The sequence below is a fragment of the Eretmochelys imbricata genome, chromosome 5 (genome assembly GCF_965152235.1).
Source record: "Eretmochelys imbricata isolate rEreImb1 chromosome 5, rEreImb1.hap1, whole genome shotgun sequence".
In the NCBI taxonomy this organism is placed as follows: Eukaryota; Metazoa; Chordata; order Testudines; family Cheloniidae; genus Eretmochelys; species Eretmochelys imbricata.
Genome location: NC_135576.1, coordinates 42,476,670 through 42,492,064, shown reverse-complemented (window position 1 = coordinate 42,492,064; position 15,395 = coordinate 42,476,670). Strand labels below are relative to the sequence as shown.

The window sequence follows — 15,395 nt, the reverse complement described above, 5'->3', positions numbered from 1 at the left end:
GGCACAAAATGGGATATTATTGTGATTTGTGAATTGCATTCAGCAAAACCCAGAAGAAGCTCATGTGATAATGACTTTTAATAAAGCAGCCAACAATGGAAAATTTGCTATTTGATTATTTCCTTTCTGAGACTGGCCTCTACCCCGTCAGATATATTTAAGCAAATACTGTAAACAGTTCAGACCTTCCATGAAGCATCTGAGATTGCTTACACCACTTAAGTCCTCACTCCAGTTAAGTACTTCCAGAACTGTGTACAATTACTAAATCCTAATTAGCAGAACATAAGGCATTTCTGTTGAGAAGTTTATTTCACCATATTAACTACGTAAATGAACCTGAAGAATCATTGCATAGTAACCCAAGGACACTTAAATTTCAGAGCATGAGTAGATTGGAGTGGAGAGTGTCATTTCCAGAAAGATAATCATTAGGTAAAAAGTTTGCCATTCTGGATCTGACCTCTCCCCAAGTCAGAGGCATTTGGGACACAGCAAGAGGAAAAAAAAAAAAAAATAGGTGAGAGAGAGATTAGGAGAACAGAAAAAAGAATGTTTCCCCTTTTCCCCTAAAATTAGCAGCATTATGCTACTTTGGAACCACTTCTTGGATTCACCTTCCCACAAAAGAATGCTCCTGTGGAGCAATGTAGGCCTGGTCTACATGAGATAATTAGGCCAGCATAACTATGCTGCTCAGAGTGTGAAAAATGCACACCTCCAAGCAGAATGGTATACACAGAGAAACATGTGGAGTGGGCTCTGAGCTCTATTGGAATTGGTTTATCTGCAGCTGAGTAAGCTTCTGTGACACAATATGTATCCACCTGGCTATGGAGGATTTGGGTTGCCCAGGCATTTAAGAAAGGAATGAAATTGATAAGAAAAATCAATTTATTCTTGTTTCACATGTAAAAGGCTAACTTTGAACCCCTAAGGACTACAGATTTACTGTTGTTTTTTTTTTTTTTTGGGGGGGGGGGGGGGTTAAAAAAAAGCTTTAGATTCAGCAGACTCTGAATATGCCACGTTGTTAAATAAATAAATCAAGTAGGTCAGATCTGGCCTGTAGGCTAGATGTTTGACATTTTTGCTAAGAAAAAAATCCAGATGATCTTGAACTCCTTCATTTTCAAAAGACTGATCTTTCTATCTTGACACCAGTTGCAGAATTCTGTCTAAACACTTGCATAGCTTAAGAGAGTGGAAAGCTTGCACGATGATAAGAGAGTCTTTACTACTCTAGAGGACTCTCTTATTCTGTTTAGGGCAGTGGTTCCCAAACTTGTTCCGCCGCTTGTGCAGGGAAAGCCCCGGCGGGCCAGGCCGGTTTGTTTACCTGCCATGTCCGCAGGTTCGGCCGATCGCAGCTCCCAGTGGCCGCGGTTCACTGCTCCAGGCCAATGGGAGCTGCTGGAAGCGGCGGCCAGTACGTCCAGCAGCTCCCATTGGCCTGGAGCAGCGAACCGCAACCACTGGGAGCTGCGATCGGCCAAACCTGCGGACATGGCAGGTAAACAAACCGGTCCGGCCCGCCAGGGGTGTTCCCTGCACAAGCAGTGGAACAAGTTTGGGAACCACTGGTTTAGGGTTTGCTGCTAACACCAAACTGTTAGGTTCATGTAGTTTCAACTGGAATGCATAAGCAAGCCTCTAGATAAGATGATGTCCGAGAAAGCTCCATGCAATCTTCTACTAGATCTGAGTACAATGGACTATTTGACCCATGACCACTGCCACCTCCTTTTTTATCTTCTGAATCATTCTTATTAGAAGAGTGGTGGAAAGCTGATAGAGAAGGCAATTCAACCATTTAGACATTTTAAAGTCAGCACATCCCAATAACTTGCATCCAAGAGTTTTAAAAGAGCAGGCTGAGGAGCATTCAATAAGCCTCAGAACACTGGAAAAGTTCAAAAAGATCAGAAGAAAGGTAACATTATACTGATTTTTAAAAAGGGTAAAAGGATGACCCAGGTAATTATAGTCCTGTCAGCCTGACATTGATCCTGAACAAGATAATGGAACGATTGATATGGAACTTGATTAATAAAAAACTAAAGGAAGATAACGTAATTAATGCAAATCAACATGGGTTTATGGAGAATTCTGTGCCAAAAAATTAAAAGTTCTGAACACAGTATTTTAAAATTCTGCAAATGTTAGTCAATAAATAAAATGTGGTTCCAGCATGGCAGTGGGGAGCACAGGCCACTGACTGCATTGAGGTGGGAGATCACCCTGAAGCCCTCACCTACCCCGGGGCAGGGACTCAGCAGTGAGGCTGCACCTGACCCAGACACTGCAGGCCGGGCCTGCCCCTCTGTGCCAGGTGCACAAGGTGTGGGTGGGCAAGCTCAGCCCAGCAGGATCCAAGTGTGGAGGGGCTTAGTGTGAGGAGATCCAGGTATGGGGTGAGAGGCTTCTGTGTGGGGCAATCTGGGTGCATGTGGCTCAGTGGGAGATCTGGATGCACAAGGGCTTGTTGGGGCGGTTCCAAGTGCAGGGGCAATGGGACTCTGCAGGGGATCCAGGTGAAGGTGATTGAGGCTCAGCAAGGGGTGGTGTGGAGGGTTCAGTCGGGGGAGGAGGGGGTGAGTCCAGGTGCTGGGGAGTGGAGCTTGATGGGGTGGGGATCCAGGTGCAAGCTGCTTGGGGATCAGTAGGGTGGGGGTCTGGGTGTGGGGGGCTCATCACAAGAGTCTAAGTGTAGAGGGGTAGAGCTTGTCAGGGTGAGGGTTTGATGGGCCTGCTTAACAGGGGAGCCCCACTTACTGCCGAAGGGATGCTGCATGATGGGCTCCCGCTTCCCACCCTGCAATTCCCCTATCCCCTTCTCCATCCCCCTGCCCCCCATTCCACTCTCCTTCCTTCCCCACTGCCTCTTCTTACCACCTTTGCTTCCCTCATTTCCCCCACCTCCCCCTTACCCAACCCCACCGTGGGCACTCACTGTTGGATAGAAAACAGGAAGGCTCCCAGCACACAGAAGGAGAGCATGACTGACACTAGAAAGCAGCGTTCAGTTGGCCAGCTCTGTGCTTGCAGAAATTGCGGGGGGGAGGGGAGGGAGGACAGTGGCACATAACCCTGTGTACTTCCCCATGCCTCTCCTTTGTTGGTGGCGGGGGGGGGGCAATCCGCCCCAAAAACTTCACGCACGGTCATCCCCCCCCGACACTGTGCAGCTTCCCTTTGCTTCCCTGTCGTTTTCTGCAGGGAAACGCAGGAATTCTGAAAGGCGGGGGGTGGGGGAGTGTGGATATGAAAGCTGAAGTTAGATAAATTCAGACTGGAAATAAGGCATAAATTTTTAATGGTGAAAGTAATTTACCAAGATTCTCCATCCGACAATTTTTAAAACAAACAGTGGATGTTTTCCTAAAAGATATGCTCTAGGAATTATTTTGGGAAGTTCTATGGCCTGTGTTATACAGGAAGTCAGGCTAGATGATCACAGTAGTCTCTTCTGGCCTTACAATGTATGAATCTATTAATTATATTTGTCATAGTTCTGAGGGTTGAACCTGCTTAAGATGTCCCACCTGAAAATTGTGGCTCTGACATGGTTGCCAGTGAGGCTTTAAGAGTTAATGAAGAAGAAGTTTCAAAGTTTTTTCTAAGGGTTTCTTCTATCACCTATTCTGTTGAAGAGAAGTTAGGAAGAAATTCCCCTTAGCAGGAGTTACCACAATCTTTGCCAGGGATGTCAATACTGTATCAACTTTAAGGAAGATGAAGAAGTTGAAGAATTGAAGAACTTTTTGACTGAGCCTCCTCCTTTGTCAGGAGTTTCCCAAACGACTTCTTAAAAGGAAGAAAGAAGGTGAATTCTGATTTAATTTTATGTATCTGCTTTAGCCTGCACATGCATATTTACTCTATGGGATACTGCCTTCTTCCCTATTGTCACAAACAGCTAAGAGAAAAAGAGACTCCAGCTTCTCTAGTTCAGAGTTATTGCAATCCAAAACCAATTCTTCAGGAGAAGAGCTAGAATTCAAGGAAGGAGATTAGGATCTGGAAAGCATTGCTCACCCAAACAGTGAGATTTTTGGCTTTTACGGTTTACTTTTGTCTTTTGTGGGGGTATAGTCACACTCATAAGGAAGATATTCTTGTATTACCTTAGAGGACCTAGCTTGCTGTCAGAGGGGTCTTCAGCTCAGCAGGCAAGCCATCATCTGAAATGTAGGTGGAGAGAAAGAACAAGGACACGTCCCTAAGAGCCCAGATCTTTCTCTTGGGGAAAAACAATATTCAATTTTTTGCCAAGTGACTCATTTACCTACTTAAGAGATTAGGATGGGACCAGATGCCCTTCAGAGGTGGATTGGAGCAAGGGATCAGGTAGCTTTTCAGATTTACCCCAAAGCGTCTTGATTGGTATGAATTGTCTGGTTTGGTGAGACTCAAGAGCTAAAGAGGACTGAACAGATTTTGCAGTGGTGTCTCCAGAGGAATCTCGGTTGCTGCAGGAGAATGCAGAGGTTCCTAAAAGCCATCCAAAACACTGAGCCGTAGCAAAGCAACAATGGGTTGGGACCAAGTCTGGCAGAGCTTCTCCTCTGTATTTTCTGGGAGACTCCTCTCATAGGGACCTCTTAGCCTGTAACTTGCTCTCTGATGATAATGCAGGAGGAAACAAACAGAGCGAAGGAAGGTAGTGGATGGTTCTGTTTGGGAAGTAAAGCCTCTGAAGCCATTTGGTCCCCTAATGCAGATGATAGAATGAGGTTATAAGATTCTTCTCACTGTTACCAATGCTTAAAACCAGGGAGTTCAGTGGGTAAGGGAGGAGTGCTGACAGCCAGTCTGCTGTGTGAGAGCAAGCCTTTGGGTCTTCTGGATGGGTATGAACTGTCTCCAGTACAGGCATTAAAAAAGAAGAGTCACAGTCTTGGACTGAAGGAGATGGTAGGACCCATAAACAGTCTATTAGCACAAGAAGCCCTGGTATGCGGAATATACATACACAAAAAATTGTCCATGGATGATGTTAAAAGGAAAATTATATATATTTACTCTCAGAGGCCGAGTGCTGGCACCCACAGGGGACAGACAGTGCCCCCTGGGGAGCAGACTCCTAGATCCCAGCTCACATGAGAGGTAGAGAGAGGGGTTCAGACCACCCAGATCCTGGTACATATACAGAAGGGGAAAATGTGAGGTTAACAGTCACCTATATCCATTTTTCCCCGCCCTTCTGCCACTCCCCCCCATGTGTACCTCCCCAGAGCCCCCACCACTCTCACAGCCCATATTACCCATCCCCATTTATCCACCTCTTCTTTCACTTCCAAACCTTCATCTTACCCTTATTCCCCCAATTCCTCTACTCCCTTGCCAGCAAGTATTCACATATTTATTTTTTAAACGAAAATACTTTGATTATATTCCTCAAAAATAAAATCTAAAAAAGCCTTACTCAGAGATTTCTGCAATATGCCACCCAATCTTTTCCACATTGCTGCACAAGATGTGACTTGAACCAATGGTATGTCTACACTATAAACACTACAACGGCAGAGCTGCAACTATGCTGCTGTAGTAGACACTTGCTACAGCAATGGAAGTGGTTTTTTTTTTTTGTTGCTGTAGTACATACACACTCTTGAGAGGTGGTAGCGAGGTTGACTAGCTGCATCTATAGTGGGGGTTAGGTCGACCTAACTGCATCTCACAGGGCGTGAAATTTTTCACAGCCCTGAGAGATAAAGCTAGGTTGACCTAAGTTTTAGGTGTACACAGGCCTGATGTTGGCAGAATGGGTCATTTTCAAAGAACTACTGCTTATACTGCTGGTGTGAAACTTTAAAGACTAACAATTCTGTTTATTCCTCTGTCCACACATGCTCAATATAATCCATTAGGTGTATGAACAGGTTTGGGAGCTTTTGCATGACTAACAGGAGAAGCAACATTTCTTTCAAATGATGCTTTAATTTGATTTCCCCCTAAGGGCTGGTGGGTGCCATGCACTCTGTTGGAGTAATCCACAAGCACTTGAGACCCGTATGAAATGATCTAAGCCCTGGTTTGATTTGTACCTGTGAGCAAAAACAGACTGCCAAAATCTGTCCGCTTTAAGAAAAGCCTCCTCTGATCCCCGAGGCTGTATCTCAGGAAGCTGTTGATCAAATGGCCCCAACATTGGGTCATTAGTCATACCCCATGTTGCACACCAAATTTCAAGGCAATCCAACTAACCTGTAGATTTCAGAGCACTCAGAACAGTTAAGCTTTAAACAGAAAGCTGGTTTTAAGCTTAACTATAGCAAAGCTATGACACTGCTACAATGACCAGATGCCAGCTGGACAGTGCCAGATATTCCAACCAAGCCCTTGTCCTCTTTAGACAGGGAAGTTGGGAGTAGGGTGGTCCACAGCCACTTATGCTGGGTTCTGTGACACCAATTCTCCTACAACCAGGGCATCCTTCTTCTACCATCATAGCACTGCAAAGGGGCTATATTGTTGGAAAGAAACAAACTATTATATAAATGGTCATTTCCTGAAAGAATGGAAAAAATTAAAGACTTCTGTCAAGCAGTAAGGAGTTCTCCCCTACAAACTTTTCATTGTGCTTCCTGGTGGAAAATGGGTTAAAACTTAATTCTTTCCATTCACTTCATAGCAATATTATGGGATAATAGTTATAGACCCATTTCTCTCTCTCTTTTTTTTTTTTTAAACCATAGTCCATATTTTTCTGTAAGCTAAAAACAATCAAAAGATAATCAAAATTAGTATCACACAAGAATAACATTGTAACTTTGAGAGATTTAAATATGTATATGTAACACTTTAATTTAAAGATTGGACTAAAGATATGATGGATTGTACTGTGCAAAGAGAAAATAGAAGGATGATATAAGACCATAAGAGTGGTCATACTGGGTCAGACCAAAGGTCCATCTAGCCCAGTATCCTGTCTTCTGACAGTGGCCAATGCCAAGTGCTCCAGAAGGAAGGATCAGAACAGGTAACCATCCAGTGATCCATCCCGTCACCCATTCCCAGCTTCTGGCAAACAGAGGCTAGGGACACCATCCCTTCCCATCCTGGCTAATAGCGATTGATGGAGCTATCCTCCATGAACTTATCTAGTTCTTTTTTGAACCGTGTTATAGTCTTGCCCTTCACAACGTCCTCTGGCAAAGAGATACACAGGTTGACTGAGCGTTGTGTGAAAAAAATGCTTCCTTTTGTTTGTTTTAAACCTGCTGCCTATTGATTTCACTTGGTGACCCCTAGTTCTTATGTTATGAGAAGGAGTGAATAACACTTCCTTATTTACTTTTTCCAAACCAGTCATGATTTTATAGACCTCAATCATATCCCCCCTTAGTCCTCTCTTTTCCAAACTGAAACATCCCAGTCTTATTAATCTCTCCTCATATGGAAGCTGTTCCAGCTCCTTAATCATTTTTTGTTGCCCTTCTCTGAACCTTTTCCAGTTGTCATATATATTTTTTGAGATGGGGCGACCACATCTGCATGCAGCATTCAAGATGTGGGTGTACCATGGATTTATACAGATGCAATATGATATTTTCTGTCTTACTATCTATCCCTTTCTTAATAGTTCCCAATATTCTGTTAGCTTTTTTGACTGCCACTGCACTTTGAGTGGATATTTTCAGAGAACTATCCACAATGACTCCAAGATCTCTTTCTTGAGTGGTGACAGCTAATTTAGACCCCATCATTTTATATGTGTAGTTGGGATTATGTTTTCTAGTGTGCATTACTTTGCATTTATCAACACTGAATTTCATCTGCCATTTTGTTGCCCAGTCACCCAATTTTGAGAGATCCTTTTGTAGCTCTTGGCAGTCTGCCTGGGACTTAACTATCTTGAGTAGTTTTGTATCATCTACAAATTTTGTCACTTACTCTTTACCCCTTTTTCCAGATCATTCATGAATATGTTGAATAGGACTGGTCCCAGTATAGACCACTGGAGGACACCACTATTTACCTCTCTCCATTCTGAAAACTGACCATTTATTCCTACCCTTTGTTTCCTATCTTTTAACCAGTTACTAATCCATGAGAGAACCTTCCCTCTTATCCCATGACAGCTTTCTTTGCTTAAGAGCCCTTGGTGAGGGACCTTGTCAAAGGCTTTCTGAAAACCTGTGTACACTAAATCCATTGGATCCCCCTTGTCCACATGCTTGTTGACCCCCTCAGAGAATTCTAATAGATTGGTGAGGCATGATTTCCCTCTACAAAAACCATGTGTACTCTTTCCCTATAGATTATGTTCATCTATGTGTCTGAAAATTTTGTTCTTTACAACAGTTTGCCCGGTATTGAAGTCAGGCTTACCATAATTGCTGGGATCACCTCTGGAGCCCTTTTTTAAAATTGGCGTCACATTAGCTATCCTCCAGTCATTTGGTACAGAGGCCGATTTAAAATGATAGGTTACAGACTATAGCAGTAGTTCTACAATTTCACATATGAGTTCCTTCAGAACTCTTGGTGAATACCATCTGGTCCTGGTGACTTATTACTGTTTAATTTATCATTTTGTTCCAAAAGCTCCTCTAGTGACACCTTAATCTGGGACAGTTCCTCAGATCTGTCACTTGAAAAGAATGGCTCAGGTTTGGGAATCTCTCTCACATGCTCAGTCGTGAAAACCAATGCGAAGAATTCATTTAGTTTATCCGCAAAGGCCTTACTGTCCTGGAGTGCTCCTTTATTATCTCCAGTGTCCAGTAGCCCCACTGGTTGTTTAACAGGCTTCCTGCTTCTGATGTACTTAATTTTTTTGCTGTTACTTTTTGAGTCTTTGGCTAGCTGTTCTTCAAATTCTTTTTTGGCCTTCCTATTATATTTTTACACTTCATTTGCCAGAGTTCATGTGCCTTTCTATTTTCCTCACTAGGATTTAACTTCCACTTTTTAAAGGATACCCTTTTGCCTCTCACTGCTTCTTTTACTTTGTTGTTTAGCCACAGTGGCACATTTTTTGTTCTCTTACTATGTTTTTTAATTTGAGGTTGTCATAAATATAAAGGGAAGGGTAAACACCTTTAAAATCCCACCTGGCCAGAGGAAAAACCCTTTCACCTGTAAAGGGTTAAGAAGCTAGGATAATCTTGCTGGCACCTGAACAAAATGACCAATGAGGAGATACTTTCAAAAGCTGGGGGGAGGGAGAAACAAAGCCTCTCTGTCTGTGTGATGCTTTTGCCGGGGACAGAACAGGAATGGAGTATTAGAACTTAGTAAGTAATCTAGCTAGATGTGTTAGATTCTGTTTGTTTAAATGGCTGAGAAAATAAGCTGTGCTGAATGGAATGGATATTCCTGTTTTTGTGTCTTTTTGTAACTTAAGGTTTTGCTAGAGGAATTCTCTATGTTTTGAATCGGATTACCCTGTAAGGTATTTACCATCCTGATTTTACAGAGGTGCTTCTTTTTACTTTTTCTTCAATTAAAATTCTTCTTTTAAGAAACTGAATGCTTTTTTCATTGTTCTTAAGATCCAAGGGTTTGGGTCTGTGGTCACATATGCAAATTGGTGAGGATTTTTATCAAACCTTCCCCAGAAAAAAGGGGGTAAGATGTGGGAGGATTTTGGCGGGGAAAAACGTTTCCAAACGAACACTTTCCTAATAATAATATTACCAGTGTTAGATGTTTGGTGGTGGCAGCGAAAGTCCAAGGGCAAAGGGTAAAATAGTTTGTACCTTGGGGAAGTTTTAACCTAAGCTGGTAAAAGTAAGCTTAGGAGGTTTTCATGCAGGTACCCACATCCGTACCCTAGAGTTCAGAGTGGGGAAGGAACCTTGACAGAGGTATACATTTAAGTTGAGCCTCTATGACCAAAAATGATGGGGGGGTGGGGGTGGAGTGGAGATTTACTTTATAATTTATGTAATAAACATTTAATCATCTGGAAGAGGCCATAATATTTTGATTCCTGATTAGAAAATTGGGGTTTTGCTGTACTTAATGTTATTTAGGTACTTTTATATGGTATCCATTGCTGAGACATCTGGGTGCCTGACAACCATTAAAACAGAATTATACTCTATACTTTCTTATTCAACTGATCTGCTCCTGATTCATGTTAGGAATCATATTTACTTTGAGCTCCAATCATGTAGCTTCTTGTATGCAGATAGACCCTTGCATGCTCTGTCCATATATGAAGGCTGCTGCACCTTCCACGCACACACACACACACAAAACACCCAACAACAATCTTGCAGAATTGAGGCTCTAGAGATCACAACATCGATCCTGTAATAAGATCTTCACAGGTGGACCCTTGTGTCTGCACGGATCCAACTGCAAGACTTCGATTTAAAATTAACTTGTATTGAATTTTATTACTATTAGCACTGTATAGCTTCCATAGCTGAGAGTGAGAGAGATGGATTATAGCAATTCTTGTGCATCACCAGTAGAACTGGAACAGAAATTAAAATCAATTTCATATGTGCAAACCCGTTAAAGCCCAAAGAAGCACCTCTTTAGCCCTAATTTATCCTGCAGAAACTATTACTGGAGAGGATGCATACATGGGAAAAAACCCAGGTTGACTCTCGGAGTTGAGATTTAATTTGTTAAATCTGGACATTAAAATATTTTTTATTTGCAAACTAAACATTCAATATGGTTTCAATGACAGAAAATGAGTATTACTGAGATATCTTGAGCACATTACTTAATCTGTCTCTCTGCCTCATTTCTTCATCCAGAAAATGGGGATAATAATCCTCCCTTACTCGTACCCCTTTTCTGTATTGTCCAGTTAGGTCGTGAGCTCTTTGGAATAGGGACTGTCATTTACTATGTGTTTCTACAGTGCCTAGTACAACAGGGTCCTGATCTCAAGTAGGGCCTCTACGCGCTACCATAATAAAACTAATAATAGAAACCCCCAGAGCCATTTTTAAACTGTCTCTTTTCAGTGTGAAACAGCACTTCAAAAAATTTATCTAAATATTTGTCACTTAAGAGTTCCTATTCGTGGCAGAACCTAGGGTTCACTTATTCTATGCACTGAATTATGCCATTCACTTGGCGGTCTAACTGAAAAGAGTGTTGTTTCCTAAAAGTCATCAAATCTGGGCTCTGGCATGTCAGAGACTGTTTATTCCAAAAGTAAGCCCCTTAACTGAGAATGCCCTATCACTGTTGTTGGACATAACACAATTCCACGAACTACAAACAAGAGTGATCCTGAAGATCTTAATTGCCACATAGTGGACAGGTGATTTCTAATTTAACTGATATTGTGAATTCCATCTGAAAGTATGGGAGTTCAAAAGGGCACTGTCAAGTTAAAACAATGAAACTTTTTTTAAAAAAAAAAAAGTTATTTTTTCATCTATGCACCAATAGCTCAGACAACTGAAACCAGGTATTTTAAAATCTAATTTTTTTTAATCATCATTTCTGTTAGATTTATTTATTTATTTTACTTGGAAACTGAAGACAAAATAATCAGCTTCACTTTTTTGAGTAAATTTCACTTTCTTCTTCTCGGGGGCAGTACCATGCTGCCACACTGCCACTGAAATTGCTACAGCAAAATTTTTCAATTCAAATAAAAATCACTTGATTTTTTAAAAAATATCTATTAAAATATTATTCTATTTTGAACTCAAACTGCTTAACAGTGACCCTTTACTATTCATAGTGTGCACTTTTTTGTTCTTAAAGCTTTGAGGAAGATTCTTGGAAATGTACTTCCATTCTAAAAATCTAAACCCAATAAATATGTAACAAAAAGAAAGCAGAAAAGTATTCTCAACATTCTGTACTGAATTCCTGTCTGACATTTGTTTCTGTCATTTTGTTAACAGAAAGGATTTTTTCCTAAATAGGTTTTTGCTACTAATGCATATATATTTTATTCCTTGTGCTTGTCTTAATGTTTAAAAAAGTGCTTTTCAAATTACTGCTGTGTGTAGAAAGCCTACTTTTAATTTATTTTAATTGTCAACAATAAGTATGTTTTTGTTGGTTCACAAGATAAATTAGTTAAAATCCTCAGTTTTATCTAAAATATTAATTGCAAACCATGTCAAGTTGTGGAACTCCAGTACCATTTGGCACTAGATTATGTAATTTTTTTTTATTTTAAAAGTGGTTCAAATAAAATAAAATCTAAAACAAAATTAAAGAAAAATGGGAATATATCCTCTATCCTATAACATTTCTGAACATAGAATAGATCCACCATAGCTGAGCTTTAAATCCTTTTAATATGTACATGTAAATTAAATTAAACTGAAATCCAATACCACAGCAAATCTTAAGTTTTAAATATATACTACATATTGCATAAACAGATTTCTCTGTGGTGTGAAAGGAGCATCTACTTTGTTAAAATCTTACAACAATAATAAATGAGATCAACCGCTATCTCCAACCATACATTTGGAAGAATTAATTATTAATTAGCAAATTAATTAGCATATTAATTAGCAAATATCTGTAGAGCACTTTTAAAATAAAATATAGCATATAAGTGCTATGTTAAGGCTATTTTAAGCCTCTCCTTGTGGGTATAGAAGATTGTACTGTACGTATATCAGTAAGATCTTAAATCTCATTTTGGATTTTTTTTTAAACATTCCTCATTCAAACTGTCACCACCTAATATAGCTTGGTAACAGATACAAGTAATTTCACGAACCTACAGATACTTATTAAAGAAGCACATATTTTTGTTTTAAAAACAGACTACCTCCTGCATTTTGTCCTTTCAGAAATTTTCTAGTCCAAATTATGTCGTTGGAAGAATCCTTATTTCCCCTCTTCCTCCCCCCCTCATCCCTATTTATAGCTTTCAAACCTTCAGTGATACACACACTTTCAGTTTCAAAGGACAGATATGTCATCTGGAAAAAGTGCCTTCTCCTTTTCCTGTTTGCTCTGTGAAGTCCTACTCACGAGCCCAGCAAATATTTAAAAGGGACACATTCAACTTAAACCATCAAAAATAAAATCAAGCTAATCTCTGAAAATGTTTTACTTACTGCGGTTACACATTCACATAGAACTCAAGACTATTACAGTTAGAAGAGATGGTTATTTTTCTCTTTTTTCAATCTTGTTTACTGTAATCATTTCAGAACACTTAGTGCAAGGCCAGTTTCACTGTTTAAAGTTTCAGAGTAACAGCCGTGTTAGTCTGTATTCGCAAAAAGAAAAGGAGTACTGGTGGCACCTTAGACTAACCAATTTATTTGAGCATAAGCTTTCGTGAGCTACAGCTCACTTCATCGGATGCATGCTGTGGAAAGTGTAGAAGATCTTTTTATATACACACAAAGCATGAAAAAATACCTCCTCCGACCCCACTCTCCTGCTGCTAATAGCTTATCTAAAGTGATCACTCTCCTTACAATGTGTATGATAATCAAGTTGGGCCACTTCCAGCACAAATCCAGGTTTTCTTCCCCCCACCCCACCCACACAAACCCACTCTTGTTAAACCCTGGATTTGTGCTGGAAATGGCCCAACTTGATTATCATACACATTGTAAGGAGAGTGATCACTTTAGGTAAGCTATTACCAGCAGGAGACTGGGGTGGGGGGAGGTATTTTTTCATGCTTTGTGTGTATAAAAAGATCTTCTACACTTTCCACAGTATGCATCCGATGAAGTGAGCTGTAGCTCACGAAAGCTTATGCTCAAATAAATTGGTTAGTCTCTAAGGTGCCACAAGTACTCCTTTACTGTTTAAAGTGATAATCACTTTCCCCTTTGTGTGGGCCTTTTACAGAGCAACACTTTAAAAACAAAAACAAACCAAGACTGTAAAACAACAAAAACTGCTAGGTGGGCTTAGGGACAGATGTAATACCAGGAACTACTTCTGAACTTATATTCTTTATAAACAAGAGATGAGACTCCACCACCGGAGTGAGATTTAGCGCCAGGTGGTAGAGAGAAGACTCCCCCATTTGAGTGGGCTTTAGTTTAGTCCCAGAGAGGGAGTAAGAAACGAGCTCCCTTCCCCCCACCCCCATCGAGAAGGGGGGGGGGAGAACAGCTCCACTCACTGGGGAAGGGTTTAGGGCCAGGGTTAGAGTGGGGAGGAGGCTCCCCTCATTGGGGATAGTAGGTACAGTGAAGAGTCCCCTTAGGGGGGGTGGGAGTGGGAGAGGAGGATTCATGACAGAGACCAGAGCGGAGGAAGTTTTCAGGGCAAGGGCCAGAGTGCCGGTGTAGGGAGGAGGGGGCTCCCCTCACTAGGGGGCTCAGGGAAGTCTCAGACCAGGCACTCTCCGGAACAGCAGGTGGGGGACGACTGTGTTTCACTTTTCTACAGTCGCTGAGCCCAAGGCACTTGATGCGTGGGGAGCCTACAGCCCCAACTCCAGTTACTAGGCTACAGAGGCCGCTCTGTGTTGGATCGGAGACAACAGAGACCCCGCGGCTCCCTCCCCGTGGCTGGGGGAAGGGCAGGTTCCAGGCCACGGACGGCGGCCGCCATCTTAGCTTCGGGCAACATTCCTTCCCGCAGAGTGGCAGCAGCACAAATAAATAGGGTCACGTGACTCCATCTTCATGGAGCTGGGCTGGCCGCCCATCACCAAGATGGCCTCTGCGGCATCCCACAAGCCTTTCTGGGCCTCTCTCTTCCTCCCCCTCTCTATGGCCCGGGCAAGGCCTCACTTACTCCGGGGGATAAAGGCGCAGCTCCTCGATTTCTCCCAGGAAGCCGAAGAGCGTCCGCATCTGCTCGCTGGTTACCGCCGAGGAGAGGTTGGTGACTTGGATAACGGAAGTAGGGCCCAAGGGGAAGCCGAGCGGCACCCCGATTCCACCGCTGTTCATCATGGCGGCACCTACACAACCGCTCCGTCCTGTGCACTCGCAGCCACAGACTCAGGAGGCGGGCCCAACCATAGAGAAGAGCGTGCGGTGCCTGTTAGAGAGTCCCGGCGTGGGGACGCTCTAGCCTCGACATCGGGTGCTCAGTGGCCGTGGCGGTTTTTCTCTCTCCAGCCTCCCCTAGCCCCGTGGGGGAGGTGTCGAGACGAGCGGCGAGGAAGGGCTGGGCCCGGGGGGAGTTGCTTCGTGCTGACCCCTCCCTCTGCAGATAGGGCCGGTCGCTCCGCGGGGGTGGGGGGGCCGCTGCGCCGCCCCGGCCGGGCGTGTCTCCTGGGTCCGGCCTGTTCCGCGGGTCACCCACCGGGCACGTGCTGCGCGCCGCCCACGGGGGCTACCATCCCACGTGGGCTCGGCCTAGCGGGCCGCACCGGGGCGGCCGCTGCCGAGAAAAGTGGCTTGGGCGGCGTTACGGGGAGCGGCAGCCAGCCCCGTTCCTTGTGTGCCCTTGTCGCTCGGACAGCGGGTGCGGCTGAAGGCGTTACCAGGCGGGAGCCGCCGGCCCCGGAGCACGCG

At 43.0% G+C, this 15,395-nt stretch overlaps 1 protein-coding gene and 1 long non-coding RNA gene across 3 annotated transcripts in view; one reads left to right on the top strand and one right to left on the bottom strand.

Annotated features, from left to right (window-relative positions):
* Window positions 1–15,004, bottom strand: part of SREK1 (splicing regulatory glutamic acid and lysine rich protein 1) — a 60,687-nt gene extending 45,683 nt beyond the window's left edge. Inside the window, exon 1 of one of the 2 annotated variants that reach the window (XM_077816954.1) lies at window positions 14,668–15,004. In XM_077816954.1, coding sequence (XP_077673080.1) covers window positions 14,668–14,828 — 161 coding nt within the window. In that variant the 5' untranslated portion in view covers window positions 14,829–15,004. The remainder of the gene's footprint in view (window positions 1–14,667) is intronic. The other variant, XM_077816955.1, reaches the window with a different exon arrangement.
* Window positions 14,573–15,395, top strand: part of LOC144264940 (uncharacterized) — a 48,543-nt gene continuing 47,720 nt past the window's right edge. Inside the window, exon 1 of the long non-coding RNA XR_013346131.1 lies at window positions 14,573–14,753. This is a non-coding gene — a long non-coding RNA (uncharacterized LOC144264940). The remainder of the gene's footprint in view (window positions 14,754–15,395) is intronic.